General features: G+C 39.8%; 1 protein-coding gene across 1 annotated transcript in view; it reads right to left on the bottom strand.

Moving 5' to 3' along the window:
• Positions 1–19: 19 nt before the first annotated feature.
• The window catches only part of LOC141420311 (importin-11-like), a 46,895-nt gene continuing 25,076 nt past the window's right edge, over positions 20–21,838 (bottom strand). Inside the window, exon 4 of the mRNA XM_074064583.1 lies at positions 20–1,496. Within this exon, the coding sequence (XP_073920684.1) occupies positions 1,332–1,496 (165 nt within the window). The 3' untranslated portion in view covers positions 20–1,331. The remainder of the gene's footprint in view (positions 1,497–21,838) is intronic.

Genomic DNA, 21,838 nt, shown 5'->3' with positions numbered 1-21,838 from the left:
AGAAAGCCACTCACTGGGCGAATTTTATGAACTCATTTTTTTATTTTGTGGAGCAAGAAAAATAATCAGACGAGTCGATGAAAGGTGAGGTATCTCTGGAAAATTTAATTTGAACCGCATTTTCTTTCTCTTGCTGAAGACGTCAAATAACCCCATTGAGTTCCACAGCTTACAGAGGGGCAGTGGGTTTCCCGCAGTTACCTAGTGATAAGACATTTACCCAGAAAGATGAGACATTTCCCAATCTCGCTTTTGAGTATTTCCTAAAAAATGCTTTAAAAGGTTCCTTACAGTAAATGGTAAGTGAAACAAGATAAGGCTTGATTCTCTCCTCTTCCTTTCCGTACTGCACGATGGAGGGAAAAAGAAGGGAGACAAGTGACATCGGTGTTCACACCTAGGGGCTTCTGCTTGGGTCCTCTGAGGTCATTCTGTGAGTGAGGCCCCGAGGCACTCGGCACTGAGGAACCTGAGATGGTAAGTAGTGAAAGGCCTGTCTCAGCCACGTGGGGCTGTCACAGCACGGTGGGACCGGGAGCTCCCGGTTCTTCTCAGTGCTCACGGGGCTGCTGCCCTTTAGGAGTGGCAAAGGAATGAGGACCAAACCAGGACCACAGGGCTCCCACCTGGCACTGCAGTACTTCAGGTTCACTACGAGGAGCCTTACAATGTGTATTTGTGGACTTATTCACTGAAAATAAAGTGAGAAAAAAAAGTGCCTTTAACTAGTTCATCTTACCAAATTGCTAGAATGAAAATAAAAGCATCTGTCTGATAAAATGTGCTTTCTATGTCAGATGAAAACAACTCCCTTGCAAGATCGTGTCAGTGATGTGGTCTGTCGCTATACACTTTGCCCGATGCATAAGTTCCTTTAATTGCATCATTTGAACAGCTTTGTCATTTTCAGCTTGTTTCATTAGCTTAAAAAACGATAACGCAGTCAAATTCTAATAATTTGGATTGCAGAAAAACATCTCAGACATTAACCTTCATCTTCTCAAGTGTGAAGAGTACATGATTAAAAGGTAATCCAAGAGTTTCTTCTCTTGACAGGAAGCCAAGCGGCTATTGTCAGCAAGTGTTCCTCTAGTACACACGGGGTCCCTCACAGATATAAAATTAAATTCTTCTGAGGAATAGGTCTGTGAGTTTTAGTTATGTGGGATTTACATTTACTCTTTACATTCTGTACTAAAAAACTGTGGTCTTTCCTTCTCCATCTTCATACACAAGTGACTCCTTCATCTCAGCAGGCTCTCACATAGGGGTAGCAGGCTGGGGTACGCAGCTGGTTGCGGATCGGGGCGGCAGCCCCGCGGCATGCGCTCTTAGAACCCTTGCAGAAACTCCTGCAGCTGGGTGACAATCTCCGTGTCCACGGTCTCCATGAGGGACTGGAAGCCTTGCTCTCCCAGAGCCTCTTGCTGCGCCTTCAGCTTCTCGTAGGTGAACTGCTGCAGGGACACGGTGTGCACAGGGTCTTTCAGGGCCAGCTGCAGGACAGAGAGGGGCCAAACAGTGTCAGAGAAGCAAAACAAGTTCCTCCTACATATGACCGACTACGGTTCTTTTTCGTTATCCTCCACAATAACAAAAGTACTTCTGCCTCTCTCCTCACAGCAGATTCTAAAACAGTCTCCTGGTAGAAAGCTTCAGTCAGCTGACTGACTGACTTAGGGCCCTCTCAACAGGAGACGTTCTGCTTGTCAAGCTCTGAGGGCTCATCTGTTTAAGGCAAGAAAATCTAGTAGAAAGCATCCTCAGAGGAAGAGAACATGCTACAGAGCACTTCAACTGTCCACGAATCACCTTAGGAAGACCAGGGGTCCTACTGCAGCAACCCAGTGATGCTCTTGGGACGAGAGAGGAGACACTGTTTGTCCTCCCTGGACTGCTGCGCTATTTAGATTTATACATTAAGCCCACCTTATTCGCAGAGTTACTATGCGTGGTTTTCCAAGCCCAAGCATGGTCAAAAAGTAGATTAAAATCAAAAGAAATTTCAAAAACAAAATTTTAAATTCCCGTGCGCCCATTACGCAGCTCAGTTGATGCGGAGACGCTCTCAGTCGGTCCCACATCATCCTCAGCTGTGTTTAAGTTGATGTTTCCCTGCCTTTAATTTTCTGAAAATATGCCCCCACCCCCACAAAACAAATAGCACTCGAAAAGCCAGGTAAAAGTTAGGTTAACTCCTCCCAAGGCAAAAAAGCGCATGCATGTAACTGAAGTGATAAAGTGAAAATCTGAGATTTGTTGAAAGCAGGATGTCTTTAGTGGAAGTTGGGCGGCATCATGGGAAAAATCAAGCATCTGCAATATTTGAGATAAAGAGCATGAAATAAGATCAAGTTTTTGGTGCACAGCATGAATCCGTACAGCACTACTTTAGCCTACTCCACGCAGTTTCAAGTTATGGATGCTCAGACCTACTGTACATATGGTATAGGCAAATCTGAGTAATTTTAGAGTACCGAACTTTAAGCATCCTTAGCATTTGTGATTTTTCCTCGAGGGTGGTCTCCATGGAACCATACACCTGTGGATAACCAAGAGTTTACCACATGCTTTTGGAAAAAAATTTTAAATTTCCTTTTCTTTCCCATTGGGGTACGGGGAAAACAAAGTTACAATTAAATTTTCAAAAATACGTTAATTCTACTCCCTAAGATAACAGTAACACAGTAACAACAGAAAACATTTTGGCATCTTTTAGTCTTTCCTATGCTTTTGGCCTGCGCGCACCACACATTAGTAGCGCATTTACATTATCACAAAAATTCCATCTTAGTACGCTTTAACAATTCTAAATCTATGCCATAATTTTTGTTGCAGGCATGTTAAAGTGATCACAGTAAAGCTGAAATGCAATTTTAACTATGATTTTGCCCAACAGCCTACCAGAAACACACAGCACAGCCTTTCTTCTCTATTTCAGTTTATTTTCTTCGGTTGGCTCTCTCTATTTCAGAAGAATTACTACTGGACTAAAGGGTATGGACAATTTCATGCCTCCTCATACATACAGTCAACTTGTTTTCCCCATGCTTTGGACCAATTTAAAGGATCATAGCAGTTTTTAGCTGCTGACACTGTTGTCACCACTAACATTGTTTCAATGCTTCGTAATTTAATAACTGAAATTTAACACACCATTACTGTAAGCTGTTTATTTGTATCATTAGTAATAATACTGCACATCTGCAAGGCTTTATTTACTAAAGTGCATGAGCTTGTTTTGCCCAACGTCACTGAATTATAATCACAACTGCTGTCTGGAACAATCTAACCATCATTTAAAACAATGACCACAAATGGAAAACACAACTGAGAAAAAGAGATGTAGGTGCCACGAAATTGAAATTACGCCCCACATATGACCAAGGCAGGGATTAATTTCGGTACTCATTTCCCTGGGAGACAGGTAGGAGAAAGACCACCAAGGCAGGTCTGTAGACACACACAAAGGCCTATGTCCACAAGCCTGAAGGCATCATTCTACCACATGCACAGAAACTGTGATGAACACTGAAAAACAACATGAAGCAACGATTCACTGTTATTTCGATTACTAAAAATAGACCTCTTACTAAAGAGAATATAGACTTTGTTGAAATAGCGTGAATTATCTTAACTGAAACTATCTGCTATGTATGATATGAGTGAAAAGCAGGTGAGTTTACACCTGATGTTCACCAGTTCCCTCTAACTAGCGAACAGCTGGCGTAACAGTACTTACAGTCACCAGAATTAAGAGACACTGAAGTCAGAAATCATTTCAAAGAACTTTGTTATTACCTTTATATAAACAGTGACCACATTAACTTATAATAAATTTTGTCTGAGCTAGTGTAAAAAAAGTACAGAGTGCCTACTAGGATTACCAGGTGGTATGTTCTTGACAAAATACTTTGTTTTCTAATGAGTAAATTCTATTGGCACAAAAATATCGCAAAGGTGGATGTGCTAAGGCTCTTTCACCTCCTAAATAACAGAGTAAAATTCTAATTCATCTTGCTAAGGGCAACCACAACCCCTGGGCCTTGTATCTAAAACAAATACAACAGGACTCCCAAAAGAGGCGGGAAGGTGGCAAATAATAGAGACCTCAGCATGGGAACAACATGGTGGTGAGCTCCATGGCTTTCTTCTTGCCTCACGTACCCTAGACTTGAAGCTCAAGAAGCCAGCAACCAGAAACTGCCAGAGGGCATGACAAAAAAGCTTCCACAAAGTAGCCAAAGGACCAGGGAAGAGACAGCTGTGCCCAACACCCACGCACGTCAGCCTGTTGGAAGGACTGACTGAACCCACTCACCCCTAAGAGTGTAGGTGTAGACCACGACGGGAACAGGGAGCTTTCCTCCCTAACTGAGAGAGGAATCAGTCTGGACAGAGAGGGGAGCTTGGTCACGTACACCCAGCTGGTGATGATGTGGCACCCTCACTTCCCTTGCTGGAGCAGTGACAGAATCAGCTAAAACAGGTCTGAGTAAGATTTGGTCTCATACACACTACCCGAAATGTCCAAGTTTTTTAGGTTTTTATTTGGTGATACTGGCGTTTGAACTCAGGGCCTCACGCTTGCGAGCCAGGTGTCCTGCTGCCACTTAAGTCACTCCACCAGCCCTTTTTTGTGTTGAGTATTTTTGAGATAGGGGCTCACAAACTATTTGCCCAGGCAGGCCACGAACCACAATCCTCCTGATCTCTGCCTTTCCAAAGAAGCCAGGATTACCGGCATGAGGCACCCTCGTCCGGCTGATTGATAGAAAACAATTTTAAATACCAAGGGGAGACAGCAGAGGTGAGAGCGAAGTGGGTTCAACCACAAAAGGGCAAGAACAACATAAAGGACTCTTGACGTGATGGAAATGTTTTGTATCTTGACTTCTATTAATGCCAAGATCCCGGCTGTAATACTGTAGCATGGTCTTACGTTAGCTCTGTGGGAAACTGAGTAAATGGCACACAGGATCTCTCTGTGTTATTTCTTATAACTGCACGTGATTATCTCAAAGTATAAAGTTCAATTTAAATTAAAGGTGACTTGCGATCTGTCACCTACCAACCCACTGTGGCATCACAAACACCTGAATCCTGAGTATTTGGAACATGAGAGAGCAACATAAACCTACACTCGAGCACCGGACTGGGGCGCCAGATTCACAGAGCCAGATTAGACAGCCCCCAAGTGACACTGTGGTCTTTATATCACCGCCACCGGCCTCAAAAGTTCACTCAACAACTAAGTGCTATCTCACCTATCCTAATTTTCATTCGACTCCTGACATTCTGTTATAGGACTCTTCAGCATCATGGACTCCAAGTACCCAACACCCTTGCCTTCTCCCTAACCGTTTTTACGTAGTGCAACCTTGCTGTAGTGGCTTATTGGTTCTACCACACTTTGTACAGATGCCCTACCGATGGCTGATGAAGTTGTACTCTGGTTCTATGAATATGGCATATTAAGTTGGATTTTCAGATATTAAACCAGTCTTGCAATCCTGGGATAAATCCCACTTGGTCACGGTATATGGTTGTATGTTGTTAGATTGAGTTTGGTAGGGTTTTGCTAGACAGTTCTGTATTTATATTCAGGAGGCACATTGGTCTATAGTTTTCCTTATGATGTCTCTTTTTGGGGGGGGATGGGTGTTGAGGGGGATTCTTTTTGCTTACTTGTCTGAGGCAGGGTCTCATTGTTAGCCAAGGCTGGACTTGAACGTGTGATTCTCCTGCCTTAGTCTCCCCATTGCTAGGATTATAGATGTGTACCACCACACCTGGCTTTTAATTATTTTAAATGAAATTATCTATCCCCCACCCCTCAAATTTTACATAATTACAGTGTTATGGACTGAATTGTGCATTCCCCGTAAATTCATCTGCTGAAGTCCTAACCCCCAAAGTGATTGTATTTGCAGATAATTGCCTTAAAAGAGACAATTAAGGTTAAATGTGGCCACAAGGGTAGGTCCCTAATCCAATATAGTTGATGTCCTTAGTAAGGAGAGAGAGTCATCAGGGATGAATGCATAGAGAAAAGGCCTTACTGTGAGGACACAGTAAGGAGGAGGCCAACTGCAAGCGTCAGGAGAAACCAGTCCTGCTAACACCTTCACCTTAGACTTCCAGCCTCCAGAACCGTGAGAAATAAAGTTCTGTTAGAGAAGCCACTAGTCTGTGTATATTGTGACGCAGCTCTAGGGTACTAATACATGTGTTAAGTTTGACAGTAAGTACGATATTTATATTGCAGAAAGATAAGTACGTAATTTTGACAGGAAGATGATAAACATATAGTTTAAATTTTTTTCAATAAACTTACCAATTCAAAGTACTTTTGGTGATAGTACATAAAATGTACATTATACGGGATCTAAAATTGCTCCTGTTTTTTTTTTTCCCTGCTATTAACTTGCAGTGAGGACATCTGTTGTTTTTTACAATGAACTTGTGAACATATTCACATATTGACAATACACCAATGACTATGAAGTGTTCATAATCAAGCAGGAGAACAGCAATTATTCATCAGTTTCAAACTATATATTGTACTTTGTCCCCAACTCAGAAGCTACGTTCCCAGAGAAGGGATGCACTGCATGTAGTTTTTTAAAATCTCGGTGATTCTGCAATGGCTCTTCGAACCCACTGCATTAACACACAAGACTTCCCGAGTTTTCCCTCCTAATGTATACATATGAATGTGTATATATGTATATATATATATATATATATATACATATATATATATACATACATATATATATACATACATATATATATATACATACATATATATACATACATATATATGTATATGTGTGTGTGTGTGTATTTTTTTTTTAAGATTCAGAGAAAGGTTAATTCCATCATCTGAAATGAAACAACAAACCTCCTTTGTAACTGAGTCTGAACCCCCATCATCTTTATTATCATCTTCCCTCTTTTGGGGGATGGTGTTCCCTTTCACTGAGCAACTAAATGTGACTCTATATTATTTCTAGAGCCTACTGCATCATATCCAGCATTTTGCCTAAGGTTTGTCCTCTACCACTAATGCGTCATCAAATAACACACGTAGGCACCGCTTGCAGATGCGTCAATCATAGCCAAGACAGGACAAAGCCAATTTTTAATCCGCTTTTGTTTAAGTTTTTTTTCCCCATTCTTCTTCATGGACAGCAGGTCACAAACCAGAGAACTCAGTAATCTGGCAACCTCAACTACAAGAATATGCTGGGAGGAGGGACTTACAGAGAACTAGCTTGCAAAAGTGTGTGAAGAATCAAAATTGTCTGCCGTCTGTATGCCTAAATTCAAATAAATTACTCATAACAGAATTTGAAACCAGAAATTGTTTCTTCTTTCCCATACGTTTCTAACAAGTATGACGATCTCCACTTACGTGTGCTTAGGTGCACAAATTGGAGGAGATAAAAACCTGTGACAAACAAAAACAAGGACGGCAGCATAGGCTCGACTGAGACTGTAGCACCAATGGGAAGAGACAGAAAACTATTAAAAAAGGACCAAGGCTAAACACGATGTGTGGTATTCTGGATCACATCCTGGAATAAAGGTACTGGTGAAAAAAAAAATGGTGAAATCTAATTAAAATTTGGAATTTGGTTGATAGATATATACCAACGTCGGTTTTTTAGGTTTGATAAATGTAACATAAAATGTTAACATTAGGGGAAAACTGGGTGAAGGGCCTATGGAAACGCTCTACTATCTTTGTTACTTTTCTCTAAACTTAAAATTATCCCAAAATAAAAGGTTATTTTACAAAATGGACTCGTGAATTATACGAGTGCTTCCCTCAATTAGTTTACACAAATGTTCAATTATACAATTCCTAAGCAGCTAACCTGGAAAGTTAATTTTTGAAATGAGAAAATCTAATGTCCCCAAACTTTAAAGTGGCATCCAAAGTTTTTCTCAAGTTAATTACTGACACTAGCAGAACTAGAATGCAGATCTCCAAATTCCTAGTTTTGTTCTCTTTCCATTATTTCCATATGGCTATCCCTGACCCTTGCACTCTAAGGAAGAACATGGTCATTTATAAAATATGTACATAGAATGGTTTAGATAAAATTAGGAACTTTATATTACCAGGCTTCACTCACTTGCAAAAGGTAATCATCCAAAACTTTGTAGCTTCAGGGTAATGCCAGATAAATGAAGTTTTAATAGCTCGACTCAATTTAAAACTCCACATATTGGATTTTAACGTGCAAAGGTTATTATTTGTTTGAAAAAATGTTACTTTAAGCCAGAATGGTTTTGGTGAACTGTGTATCAGTTCCCTCTGTCGGTAACTGTAGCCTTTTGACAAATGCTTTTGACCCACAGGAACGTCAGTCTTTGAGGGTGGTCCAAGATTTTAACTCCTGTGGTAATTAGGGACCAGGATATGTATTTCTTCTTCCTTGAGATTTCTGTTCCTGGAAACAAAGTTTCGCACTATACTTCACTGCACTAATTAGCAGTTTCACCCAGGGGGAACTCAGGGAAGCTGAAGTTCAACATCTTTCATGTTCTTTAAGTTATGTGGCATTATCATGTCACTCGTCATTTTTTAAACCTTCATATACCCTGTGATAACTTTTCAAAAATTACTTACTGTAAAGTTATTTCAGAAGGAGTTTTACTAGTGTTTTCTAACCTAGAAAAATATAGATCATTCCAGTAATAATAATAACAAAATAATAAACTTTGTACAAAACTTGGCTGATTAAATATAAATATACTACATAGTCAACAGACTAAAACTCTGAAAATTTACTTAGAACAATGTATTTAACCCTGTGGTCTTCAAAAAGTTCCTTAGTTTGAATAAAATCTCTCTGACTTAAACATGCTCTTCTTTGACCTCTACTTGTTGCATTGTGGGTTGGCCGATGCCAACCGGTTCCACCTTATCAACAGGGCACACAATACGAGTTCAAGCACCCACTGTGAAACCAGAGGTGTCCTTTTAGGTGGGCGGAATACAATTTGTACACAATGAGCTTGTAAGTAAAGGAACATGTTTACATGCTATGTCTAGAAACACTAAGACCCAGACTTCATGAGATAAAAAAGATACACATGTCTCAATGACAAAAATTAAAACTTCAATGTAGCAATTAGCTTGGAACCTGAGTTTTCTGACAGAATTAAATTTTCTCATGAGTCTTAGATCATTACTACTGGATATTTTTACTCTAGTTTCAGTTTTATTCTTACTACGCCTTCATTACAAGGTGCTTCAAATCTCTGTACAGCAAGCTTGATAAAAATACACAATGTAAGCAACTAGCTAAAATAATTCTTTGCAGCCCAGATATGAACAAAAGAACATTTGCTTAACGTCCTCATGTTTGTTTCAGTATGCAGTGATCTGCACAGAGCAATTAAGAATTAAAATACAGTACCCACGTCTACTAAGCTCCAAACAAAAGGCATGTGCTAGGATAGATAGCCTAGCTCCTGCATGTATATTTCATTTAAAACTCACAGCAAGGATAGAGGAAAGGGAATCCCCCGCAGCAATGTCTCTCTCTCTCTCTCTCTCTCTCTCTCTCTCTCTCTCTCTCTCTCTCTCTCTCTCTCTCTCTCTCTCTCACTCACACACACACACACACACACACACACACACACCCCTACAGTGGTTCTCCTCCTACTTGGGAAACTTTTTAAAAACTGTATCAGCCTAAGTCCCACTCCGTGAGATTCTGATTTTAACTGATTTAGTTCCCCAGGGGATTCTGATGCACATCCAACAATAAGAAACACTACTACAGAAAAAATGTGGAACACTTTTGAGAACTACGGTCTCAAGCAGACCTATAAAACCTCCACAGGTGTTTTCATTCACATTTATTGACGTAAAAATATACAGACAACAGACTAAGTAAAAAAAAAAAAACAGATGACTCTTTGTGTCCAGGCTGACCTCAAACTTGAGATCCTCCAGCTCTACCTCTGAGTGCTGAGATCATACAGGTGTTCACCACCACACCTGACTGGTAATTTTAAGCTCTATAAACTTAATTCCTATTTATCATTACTTACACCATGCTAGGAACTTTTCGGGACTTCCTTTTTTCTTTAGTTTCACCATGACGTTTTTAAGGTAGTTTTATTTTACTGCATGCACACTACAAAATGTTCGTGTCTGCTTTGTTTTTGTTTTTTAAAATCATTGTTCAGCTCCTCCACTATCCAAAAGTTTATTACTTTTTGACTGAATTTTTTTTGTCTACAGAATTCCAAAGGATTCTCCAGATCACAGGGTAAGTAAGATCCAAAGTTGTAAGAGTCCTTTAGGTAGTCTCCTTTTCCCGACTCGTCATTGCTGGTCTACAACAGCAACACATTTATACAGTTATTATTTAATTGAGTAATGTATTAAGCTCTCTTCACAGCTGATCTGTTGATTTTCTTAGACTTTTTCTGGCTTCAGCGATCGTTTGAATGACTTAATGACTTTTGTCTCTTAAGCCAATACTTACACCTGTGTTCACTTGCACGCAGTCTCCTCATGCTGAACAGAAACTTCACGTGACAGGCTACAAGCTGCTTACCAGCTCACTTTCCCCTTCTACCTAGGCACACAGGTACACCGCAATACTCAGCCAATGGAATACGAGCAGAAATGATATCTGCTGTCCACTTCTCAGTCTGACTCTGAACACCACTCCAACTCACTTTTATTTTTTATCATGCATTAGTAACACGAGGGGATGTCATTGTGGTAATGCCATACACACGTACAAGTTCACCCCCTCTGTTACAGTCTCATTCCCTCTCTCCCTCTCCCCCACTCTTTCAAGCAGTGTTGGTGGGTTCCTTTATGCTGGCTTCATTTGTATGTGTGCAGCCTACTTCCATCCTCTTCACCCCTCAGTGTCCTTTCCTCTTCCCCTACTGATCCCAAGACAGACAGTCCCCATATACATTCATATCCAGTTATCATTATTGTCATCATCATCATCATCATTATTACTAGTCATCACCATCATCACTTTAGGTCAGAAGATGCAGTATCTGACTTCTGAATTTACATCACTGAGCATGATTATCTCCACTTCCATCCATTATCCAAAAAAATCACAGAATTTCAGGTGTTTTCGTGGCTGAGTAATATTCTATGGTATGCATGTAGTACACAGGCAAGACATATCCTACTCTTTTTTCCCCCTTCACTTGTATTAGGATATACTTGCTGTACAGGGGGGATTCAATGTGACAATTCCTGATTTTACATTGGTTAGATCGCCCCCATCATCTCCCCTCCCCCCTCGTCCCCGTCCCCACCCCTCTTAAAACAACTGCAAGAGGTTCTATTGCTCTCTCTGGCACATGTATAAGAAATCCACCAACCATATTCCCTCACCTTCATCTCCTTCAGTCACTCTCCCCCGTCCCACAAGCACTGTACCTATTTGTTCAAAGGGGTTTCTTAAAGTATCCCCACTGTCAGTAAACTTTACTTTGGTAAATACTTTACTATAGGAAGTAATACTTTACTTTCCTAAAAGTGACAGAATTTCACTTTTCTTCACGTCTGAGTAGTGTTCTATGGTATCCATGTAGTGCTCACACACACACACAGGGCATATCCCTACCTACTCTTCTCCAGAAGCCACGTTTAAAGCCATACCTTTCAATCTGTCTAGATCACTCCTTAAAGCCTGTGGATTTAGATGTCCACCCCTCCTCCCCTTTCTGTACTTCTTCTGAGGGTCTGTTTCAGAGGATGGCATTCCCTGGCACTTAGATCACTGACTCTCCAGTGGTATATTTGTGCTTAGTTTCAAACAGTTATTTTATCATGCTGAAAATTTACTCCTCTAAGGCTGTTTTCATTCGAATGCTGGATGACTTTGCTAATATAGGCTCAGTATCCATAAGTTCAAAGTCGCAACCCCAAAACTCCTAACACTCCACCTGTAAAGCCTATGCAAATATTATAAAATTAAAAAAATTCTGAAGTCAGAAACACTTTTTGGTCCTAAGCATTTCACACAAAGCACAGTCGGCCTTTTTTTTTTTAAATAAAGAAAACCCATCTATAATTTTCTATTTTACCTTTTTTTTTTTTTGTTAAGGTTCTACCATAGTTGAATTAGTTTAGGATTATCTGCTCCTAAAAATTTGGAAGGAAGGAAGAAAGCAAGGGAGGAGGCAGGCAAGCTGGAAGAAGGTTATTTTTCAAATTAAGTGCATTAAATTAAATTTACAAAACTGTTGTGTATTCCAATATAACCGCTTGTAATCGGCAAGCAAGAAACATTATGGGGGGAGGGGGAGGGCTTTATTTTGGGATGGGGGGGCTGTATAAAAATTTCTTCTATGGTTATCAATCTATTTGTACCCGGTCCTAAGTTGATTGAGAGATAATTAACATTTTATTAGAAAACTGTTCATTCTGATAAGTTGAAATCTAATAAAATAATCTTATCCCCAAGAAAATCCCCCAAAGCTGAAATGTAATACATAATTCTAACCACAAGATTTCGTATTTATAGTCATTCCCTATCTCTTGATTACACTGATTATGCTTTCCTATTTTGTTGATACTTTCAAAAAGAAAAACTGTGTTTTTGTCGATTTTAGATTTTTCTGCCTCATTTTAAAAAATTATCCTCTTTTCTTTATTTTCCTAAGATTTACTCTTTTCTCTCCTTCTGAGTTCAATTATTTGCATTTCTTGTTTGATAATAAAATGACTTAAGGCTATGAATAACTGAATTGTGCCCACATGGTTTTATGTATAATAATCTCATTTTCATATGTCATCTGGTTCAAACCTGCAAGTTTTCCCTTTAAAATGTTGTTTAAAAACTTTATGTGATAGGGCTAGGGGCGTGGCTCAAGTGGTAGAGGGCTGGCCTAGGAAGCACCGCGCCCTGAGTTCAAACCCCAGGACCGCCAAACAAAGAACAATCTTTGGGTGATGAATATGTTTTTCAATCTTAAATTTCTAGTTTTCTTTCACGTGGTCAGATAACAATAACCTGTACTATTTCTACTTCGGGAAGTCAGAGGATTTCTTTGTGAGTCTCGAATACACTCAACTGACAAGTACTGAAACCCAGAAATACTCTTGACTCTGTCACTCCTCAGAGATGTAATACTCACATCTGTCTCTTTTATGAAAGAATATACTGGTGGGGATGACAGATGCTGAGGACCAGTAGAAAGCCTGTATGGTTCACAACTCTAGAATCTATGGAAATGTACAAAAGAAACAAAAGAGCCTACAGTGTAGCAATCTGTCATGCTCCCTAGTAGCCATTTTCTGAAAGGACACACACACACACACACACACACACACACACACACACACACACACCCTATAAAATTCACATATAAAGTAGGTTAAGGATTTATGAGATGAAGATTTTCTTAATAGGTAACTTTAGGATGAAGGGAAAGACAAGAGAGAAAAGGTACAGTCTTCTAGCCATGAAATGTATATACAAGTACAAAAATGTGTGCTTCACATTTTGGGATTTAGGGTTCATACAAAACCTAGCTTCATATAGCTAGGTTTTGAAGATTCATATAGCTAGGTATCTGAAGATTCGTGGCCCATCGTCACTCATGCAGTTATAGTAGATAAGTCAACAAATTCATGGTGGAATCCTTTCCATCATTCTGACCATGTCACTCCTTTGATGACAATTCTTTGATGACTCCCTAATGCCTAACAAATAAAACCCAAATTCCCCAGTGTACTAGTTGCCCCTCGGTGCTGTAACTCATCACGACAAGCTTAAAACAACACAAATTTGTTATCTTACAATTCTATGGGTTACAGTTTCACGAGGATAAAATCAAGGTGTTGCAGGGCTGCTTTCCTGGACACAGTAGAGTATTTCCTTCTCTTCTCCAGCTTCTAGAAGCCACTCTCCTCCATCTTGAACAGCAGCAAAAGTGAGTTCTGAGATTGCAAAACTCTGATCCTCCTCTCTTCTGCCTCCCTCCTAAGGCAGATTACAAATGTACCCAATCTAGGCTAATGACCTTTACCATCAGCTGATCCACAAGTTTAAATCCACTCTTTTGTTTATTAAAGACAGTTTAAGAAAGACCACTCTTTTGGACTGAGTTCCTACACCAGGCTCCAACAGATCAGACCAAACCAGAATGGAGTCGCTCATGCTACTTACGTGAACTGAAAACAGGCTGGTTTTCCCAAAAGCAGAAGATTCACAGCAACCAATCAAAAGGGGCCCAGTAAGCCCAACATGGTGGGATAAGGAAGCCTCCTCTCCATTAACTCACATAATGAAAGTAATCTGCTATGAACCAATCTGTTTTTTATACGATGCTGTCTCATTGTTCCTGCTGAAGCTACCTTACGGGGAAAAAAAACAAAAACAACTGCTCTGCTACTCCTAAAGGAGCACCTGTGTATTTTATAGACAGAATGCTACCTGATTTAGGATACTTAGTAAAAGTCAGTTTGCTGAAATTTCGTTCTTTGACACATGTAATGTAACACATCCACAGGTTCCAAGAACGAGGACACAGACATCCTTGGGGAATGTAAAGGATTATAGTCTGCCTACTACACTTATCATATGGTTTTCTAGTCCCTTCTACCGCCCAGCTGCTATTGGACGACACTACTGACATTGCTCAGTGAAAAAAAACAAATAGCTACTTACAAAAATCTATGTTCAAACAAAATTACACTAATAAAACATGACTGACTAAATTCAGAGTTTCTCAAACTTGGCATTATCAAACATTTTGTGTGGATAATTCTTAGGGGGAGGCGGGGAGCGACGCTGTCTTAAATACCGTAGGATGTTTAGATGCATCTTTGGTTCTACGCATTCACAACCCTAGCACTCCCCTACTCTGTGACAAAAACAGAAACTTCACACAATTTTCTAAGTTCTAGGGGTTGGGGGACAAGCTAACACTCAGTTGAGAACCATTGTTAAATAAAGATTTTCCACACAGTTGGCTCAGGCCGGTAATCCTAACTACTCAGAGGGAGAGAAAGGCGGATCACAGTTTGAAGCCAGCCCAGGCAGATAGTTCTGCGAGACCCTATCTCCAAAACACCCAATGCAAAAAAGGGTTGGTGGAATGGGTGAAGGTGTGGGCCCTGAGTTCAAAGTCTAGTTACACACACACACACCGCCCCCCACACACAATCTTTCCTCTATTGCTTGTATTTAGAAAGTAGCCCTAACTCACATAATGACATAAATTTAAGATATATTGTAAACGTGTATGTAAATATCAGAATGTATCCTCCTCTACAATTACATGCTAATATAAATAAATATATATGTAAAGAAATAAGAGGCTGATGAAATCAGAACTCCTCTCTATCTCGAAGTGTTTTTACTTGGGAAAGCATATAGGAAATATGGACTTCTTTCATACTTTTTTGGTGTTTCTTTTCCTCTTGAGACTGGCCTTTGGGCATAGCACAACATGTTAGTATCACTCAGCTCAGAAACCCCACGAGGCCTCCCGACTTCCCTTACCATCCTCATCATTCAAAGGTGAAAATCCATTGTTTTCCTATGACAGAGGTGAAAAATGAAAGCACCCTAAGTGGACGCATTGCTGCAAAGTAATCTACTCCACCCTCTTTCTCACATCACTTGAAAATTAGTGGCCTTCTAAATCTCAGGCTGGTTAGTTTGATACTTTTTTATTCATTCACTCATTCAAATTATAACCATTTCTTAATGCTCATGGATTCTATGGGTCAGGACTTCCTAAGGGCAGGGTGAGATGGGACTGTCTCTCTGCTCCATGACCGCTAGGGCTTCACTTGGGAAGACTTGAAAACTGGAGGTGATTCAAGTCTTCTGGAGGCTGGAACCATCCCACGGGTCATTACCTCATGTGTCTAGCATCTAATGCTGGCTATGACATGAAGCCTCAATGGGGAAAGTAGGATCCACTTCTCCTTGAGGATGCATGGGCGTCCTTACAGTATGGTGGCTGGTTTCTAAAAAACGGGTGTTCCTGGAGAGCCAAGTGGAAACTCTATCTCACGATGTAGACTTGAAAGTCATGAAGTATTCGCAAGCCTGACTAATACCAAGGGAAAGGAACACTAGACCGAACTTGTCAATGAGGAGGGGTGTCAAAGTCACACTTTGAGATCATGGGGAATAGATGAGATTATTATGCCCATTCTTAGAAAATAAAATCTACCACAGAATTCTTACTAAAAACACAAACAAACAAACAACAATTTCCAATAAAAAAATGGGGAGAGGGAGGTATGAACAAGCCATTTATCAAACAAAGGAACACAGGTAACTTACAAACATCTAAAAGCCTTATAGCCTCCTTCATGATTAAAAGAAAGTACACTGAATAAGATACGACTTTCTATTTACCCTATTCACCAGAATGTGGAATAATGCATGTTAACACTGCTAGGCACATAAATAAGCAATTTGGTGGTATCTATCACTATTGAAAAAAACCATATTCTTCGGCCCATCGTATCTACTTCTAAGAACTTTCCCTACAGACAAAACACTAGAAGTGGACAAAGACAGATGCACAATGATATTTACTGCAACGCTGCTTATAACCTCCAAATGGGAACAATCTCAATGTCTCTTAATAGCACAAGTTCTCAAGCAGAAGTTTTCAAACATTTTAGCTTCAATACCCTTAAAAATATCACTTCAAAGTTATTGGTGACTTCAGCAAACATTTGTTCATATGGGTTAAATCTATCACTATATACTGGATTAGAAATCAGAAAACTTTATCAGTAAAACCATTACATATCAAAATAATGCATTTCTGCAGAAAAAAAATAAGTCAAAACTATCTCTGCGGTGAGAACAGCGGCAATGTTTTTACAGCTTTACAAATGTGTGTAATGGATTTCTTTTCTTTTTTTTTTTTTTTTTGGCATTACTGAAGCTTGAACTCAGGGCCTATACCTTGAGCCGCTCCACTGCCCCTTTTTTGTGATGGGTTTTTTTTGGAGATAGGGTCTCATGAACTGTTTGCCTGGGCTGGCTTTGAACCTTGACCCACCTGATCTCTGCCTCCTGAGTAGCTAGTATTACTGGTGTGAGCCACCTGCGCCAGGATCTCTGTAATGTTTGAATCCATATAAGACAGCTGGATTCTCAAATCTATTTCAGCATTCAAACCGTTGTCTTATATGTTTTAAATGCACTTGTAAGTCATGCTGGGATGTTCTTCTTGGAAACTGCTCTGCAACTCACAAGGAGTATTTTCTTAAAGGTCAGTTACAAGAATCTGAAACCATATCATGAAATTTCCATTCTCTCTGTTACATTAAAATCCATCAGTCAGTCTATCTTACCCTTTGAATAAATCTTTTACCCTTGAATGACTTTTTTTTTTAAAAAACATGAATTCAATACTGGTCACTCAGAAAATATGGGTTCATTGATTTACATAGTTCTTCCAAATGCTGGGACATTTCATTATCAAAACATCACAATCATAATACCACTGCTGACTGTATGTGAAAAATACTCATGGGGATACAAGACAGAACTTTTCCAAAATTCTAATTTGTACTTGAAGGGTCAAATTTTAACACTAGCAACAGATATTACTGTTCTCCATAAAGTAACAGGGCTTGTTTAAAAAAAAAAAAAAAAGAAAGAAAGAAAGAAAAGAAAAAAAAGAATGCCAAATACCCATGTCTACATAGTCATGTTTATTAATTTAATCAGCCTTTCTTTCATATTTGAATGAAGTTACATGAAAAGGGCAGTTAATTCAGCTCCCCACTCAGCCATGAAAGTACTTTCCCCAAGACAACCACTGTCACAGAGACAAGAAAATATTTAAAAGGTGTGTATTCAAAAGTAGAGAATTAATAAAACTAACAATTTGCACTATTTCATCAAGGACATTGTGAAATGAAACTGGCTTTAAAAAAAAAAAAACCCGAGTGTATGGCAAAGAAGAATACGATGATTACTAGTCTAGGTGCTGTCACCGCCATTATGACTCTAAAGGGCCAGCAGCCACACCCAGCATTGGACACCCAACAGTGCATTTGCACCACCAGTACAAAATGCTCACACAATGAAAGTAATAAATCATCTTGGCATTATTTCATATTTCAAGAGTATGGTTTATTTATTTTGTGGTGCTGGTGATCAAATCCAAGGCCTCACACATACAGACAAGGGCTCTACCTCTGAGCTGCATTCAGCCCTGATTTAATAGTCTTGAAGGGGTTGTGGGAACCCTCAGTTGTCTCTGAACAACACTTTAGGAACTGCTGCAAACAAGCATGCAGCTTACCCTTTGAGTTGGATGGGCGCTCTGGGATAGAACATTAAATGTCAACAATTTTAATAAATTTCTGTAAGCCATCAAAAAAAAAAAAAGAACTGCTGCTCAAGGAAGGCATAAGGAACTGATTGCGGTGACTTGCACCTCAAGTCCTGGCTACTGAGTGGCAGAGATTGGGAGGCTTGCAGTCTAGGTAAGCCTGGACAAAAAGTGCTAGACCCCTTCTAAAACATAACTCAAGGAAAAAGGGCTGGCGGAGTGATTCAAGTGGTAGAGTGACCGCCTAGCAAGTGCCAGGCCCTCAGTTCAAACCCCAGTACTCCCAAACAAACAACAAAGAGGGCTGATGGCTATCCATTCAATGGAATGTCATCACACGCAGCCAATTAAGGAAATAATGTGAATCTAAAGTGATGATCATGGAAATATGCTCAGAGATTTACTACATTTCAGAACTATCGAGCAAGAGAACAGAAGGTATGTATGGTATTTCTAATTCTGGATATACATCCAGATCATATATATGCAAATCAAACACTGGGAAGGATATGTACCATATTAGTAAAAGTTCCCTTGGCAAAAGGGTATTTCATGTTACAAAATCATTTATTTGTGTTTTTTAAATTACTATGGGTTACTTGTATGATTTATTGATTTTTATTAAATGTCTTCAGAATGGCAACTTACATATGTAGAACAATTTTTTGAAAAGCATCAAATTTTTTTATCGTGCGGCACGGAACCTCACGATAGGGAGGATGGCAGTTTAGGGCCAGCTGGGACAAAAAGTTAGTGAGACCTCATCTCAACCAATAGCTGGGTGCGGTGTTGTGTACCTATCATCCCAGACAAAAACATAAGAACCTATCCCAAAGGCAACAAAGCAAAATGGGGTGGGGGCACGGCTCAAGTGGTAGAGCACCTGTCTAGTCACCAGGAAGCCCTGAGTTCAACCGCCAGTACAAAACAGGATACTTAATTTTTCCTCCACAGGAACATAAATACCTTGTTTAAAAAGTCACAATCAGCATTATTGAGAATTTTGTACATGAAGCAATGCTAGGAATCTCTCTGCATAGCTGTCCTTATCTCAACTAGCAAACATGCTCTGTCTTTCTTATTATTGCTATTTCTACTCTTCAACGGAACTGGAGAAAAGCACGGAACAGGTTCTGCCTGAAAGGGAAGGGGGGTGTGGGCAGGAGGGAGAAATGACCCGAACAATGTATGCACATGTGAATAAATGAATAATTAAAAAAAAAAAGAAAAAGCAAAAAAATAAAAAAAGTCAATTAGCATTACTGAGAATTTACTGAGAAAACTAAGCCAAAGAGAAAAGCAGTAACGAAAAGAGGAAAAGCCATTGTGAAGGTGGTCTCACGTTCTTGAGCATGTTACCCAAGTGGAGCCAGATTTTTCATCTATCGACCTAAAGGTTTTATTTACATTCAGCCAATACCACACTACCAAAGTTTCTAAGTGAACACCGGCAGAGTTGCTGAATTCTGTGATTAAGGTGTTTATTAGTAAGAATTCAAGTAAATAAGTGGCAAGGGTGAGGCTGCCTGCTCTGCAATGCAAACTGACGACACTGATGTCAGCCGGCAACTAATTTGAAGTTCTCAACAAAAACCCAGAGACCATTACTTTCCTTAGTTCCCTAGGCATTTTCAATAGAATTTTCTTTTCCACTATCTTTTTAATACTATTAAGTAACCTGCTGTGAAGGCTCTTAACCTCTGAGAACTCAAGCTATTTTTTGATTAACGTTTCAGCTCTACCACAGGAAGAACTGCTATCTCAGGAGGATGTCTGGTTATCAATTTGTGTCTTTATTGCATCTCAGTTGGATTATTTCAATTCATTATTTCCTACCTTCTTGAGCTGTTTTAATGTCACCCACAACTCTGCAATTTTTAAGACTGAATTGTCCACTGTGGCAGTATTTTCTGAGATTGGGGGTAAGTTTGACACTGGTTTTGAGTTACTCTGGTTTTTGCAGTGCTAGAGATTGAACTTGGGCCCTGGCATATGGTATGCAAGTACTTTAGCACTGAGCTACATCCTCTCCCTTGGATTTCTGTGAGACAGGGTCTTGCTATGGACTTCAGGTTGACCTTGAACTTCCTATGTAGCCTCCAGACTGGCCTTGAACTCAAGATCATCCTGTCTCCATCTCCCTAGAGCTGTATATGGCAAGGGTACAACAGGAAACAATACCCAAACTAAACATTATACAAGGCATGCTCCAAGATTTTTTTAATTTGGCATGAGACTTAGGAACTGATTATAAATTTTGTTTTTGTGCTTTGTTTGGCAGTACTGGGATTTGATCTCAGGGCCTTACACTTGCTAGGCAGGAGCGCTACCACTTGAGCTACTCTGCCAGCGCTCTGATTATGAATGTACTGAATAAAATTCAACTTAACCTACCATACCACCAGTGTGCTTAGATATGCTACAGCCAGTACTGGTCTGTGACACCAAGTTTGCCGGTGCCATGGCCTACACATACGTGCTTGCATTAAAAACCAAGCTCAGTGAGACTGCAGATTCTGTTGACCATATACAAGATTAAGTTAAAATTTAAAACTGTTAGCGATACGAATATTTGAGCTTCTCAACAGTTAAAGAATGCATTATAAATGACTGAAAGTCCAGCAGGAGAGCTCATAAGTGAACAGTAACTTCAAAGCGATAGCACATTCAAATGATAATGCACCCAATATTTTATTTTCACTGGTTTGTAATATTACACCAGTATTTCAACTTGAATATACCTCATGAGACAGATAATGGGAAAATAGTTCATCTCCTAAAACACATTATGATATAGTCTGGTATGTATCTACCAAAACCAAAAAGCTGATTCAACAAACCCATAGCAAATACAAATGATTATGGAAATTGTTTATTAAAAATTCCCCAAATAAGCCTGAGGGCATGGGTCAAGTGGTAGAGATGTGCTTGGCAAGCAGGAGGCCCTGAATTCAATCCTCAGTGTCACAAAAGGATATTTTTCTATCATGATTTCTGCCTTTAGGGGCTGGACACAGTAGCTCACATGTATAATCCTAGCTACTTGGGAAGCAGAGATAGGAGGATTGCAGTTTGAGGCCAACCCAAGGTGCAAGGCCCTATCTGAAAAATATCTAAAGCAAAATGGATTGGAAGCATGCTCAAGTAGTCAGACACCTGCCTAGAGTATGAGTTCAAACCCCTACTACTGCAATATAAATAAATAAAAACACTCTGCCTGGAAATACACAGCTACAATGGCTTACTTAAAAAAAAAAAAAAAAAGTTCCCAAAATCACATTTCTGACCAAAAAAAAAAGGAAACAATGACACGTAACAGATTTGGCTTCCAAGTTCTGCCTCCTAGCCTTGTGTGTTGGTTGTCAGGGTGGGCCAGAGGGCCTCCGAGCCCAGACCCTCCAAATCACCTGATATCCACAGATTCCCCTCACTCCCCATACACAGCAAGGTGAACTGTTGGGTGGGGTCTGAAAGCACTTGAGAACTGCCTCCAAGAACTACATTC

The sequence above is a fragment of the Castor canadensis genome, unplaced genomic scaffold, assembly GCF_047511655.1.
Source record: "Castor canadensis unplaced genomic scaffold, mCasCan1.hap1v2 HAP1_SCAFFOLD_114, whole genome shotgun sequence".
In the NCBI taxonomy this organism is placed as follows: Eukaryota; Metazoa; Chordata; class Mammalia; order Rodentia; family Castoridae; genus Castor; species Castor canadensis.
This window is presented reverse-complemented; position numbering and strand designations above follow the sequence as displayed.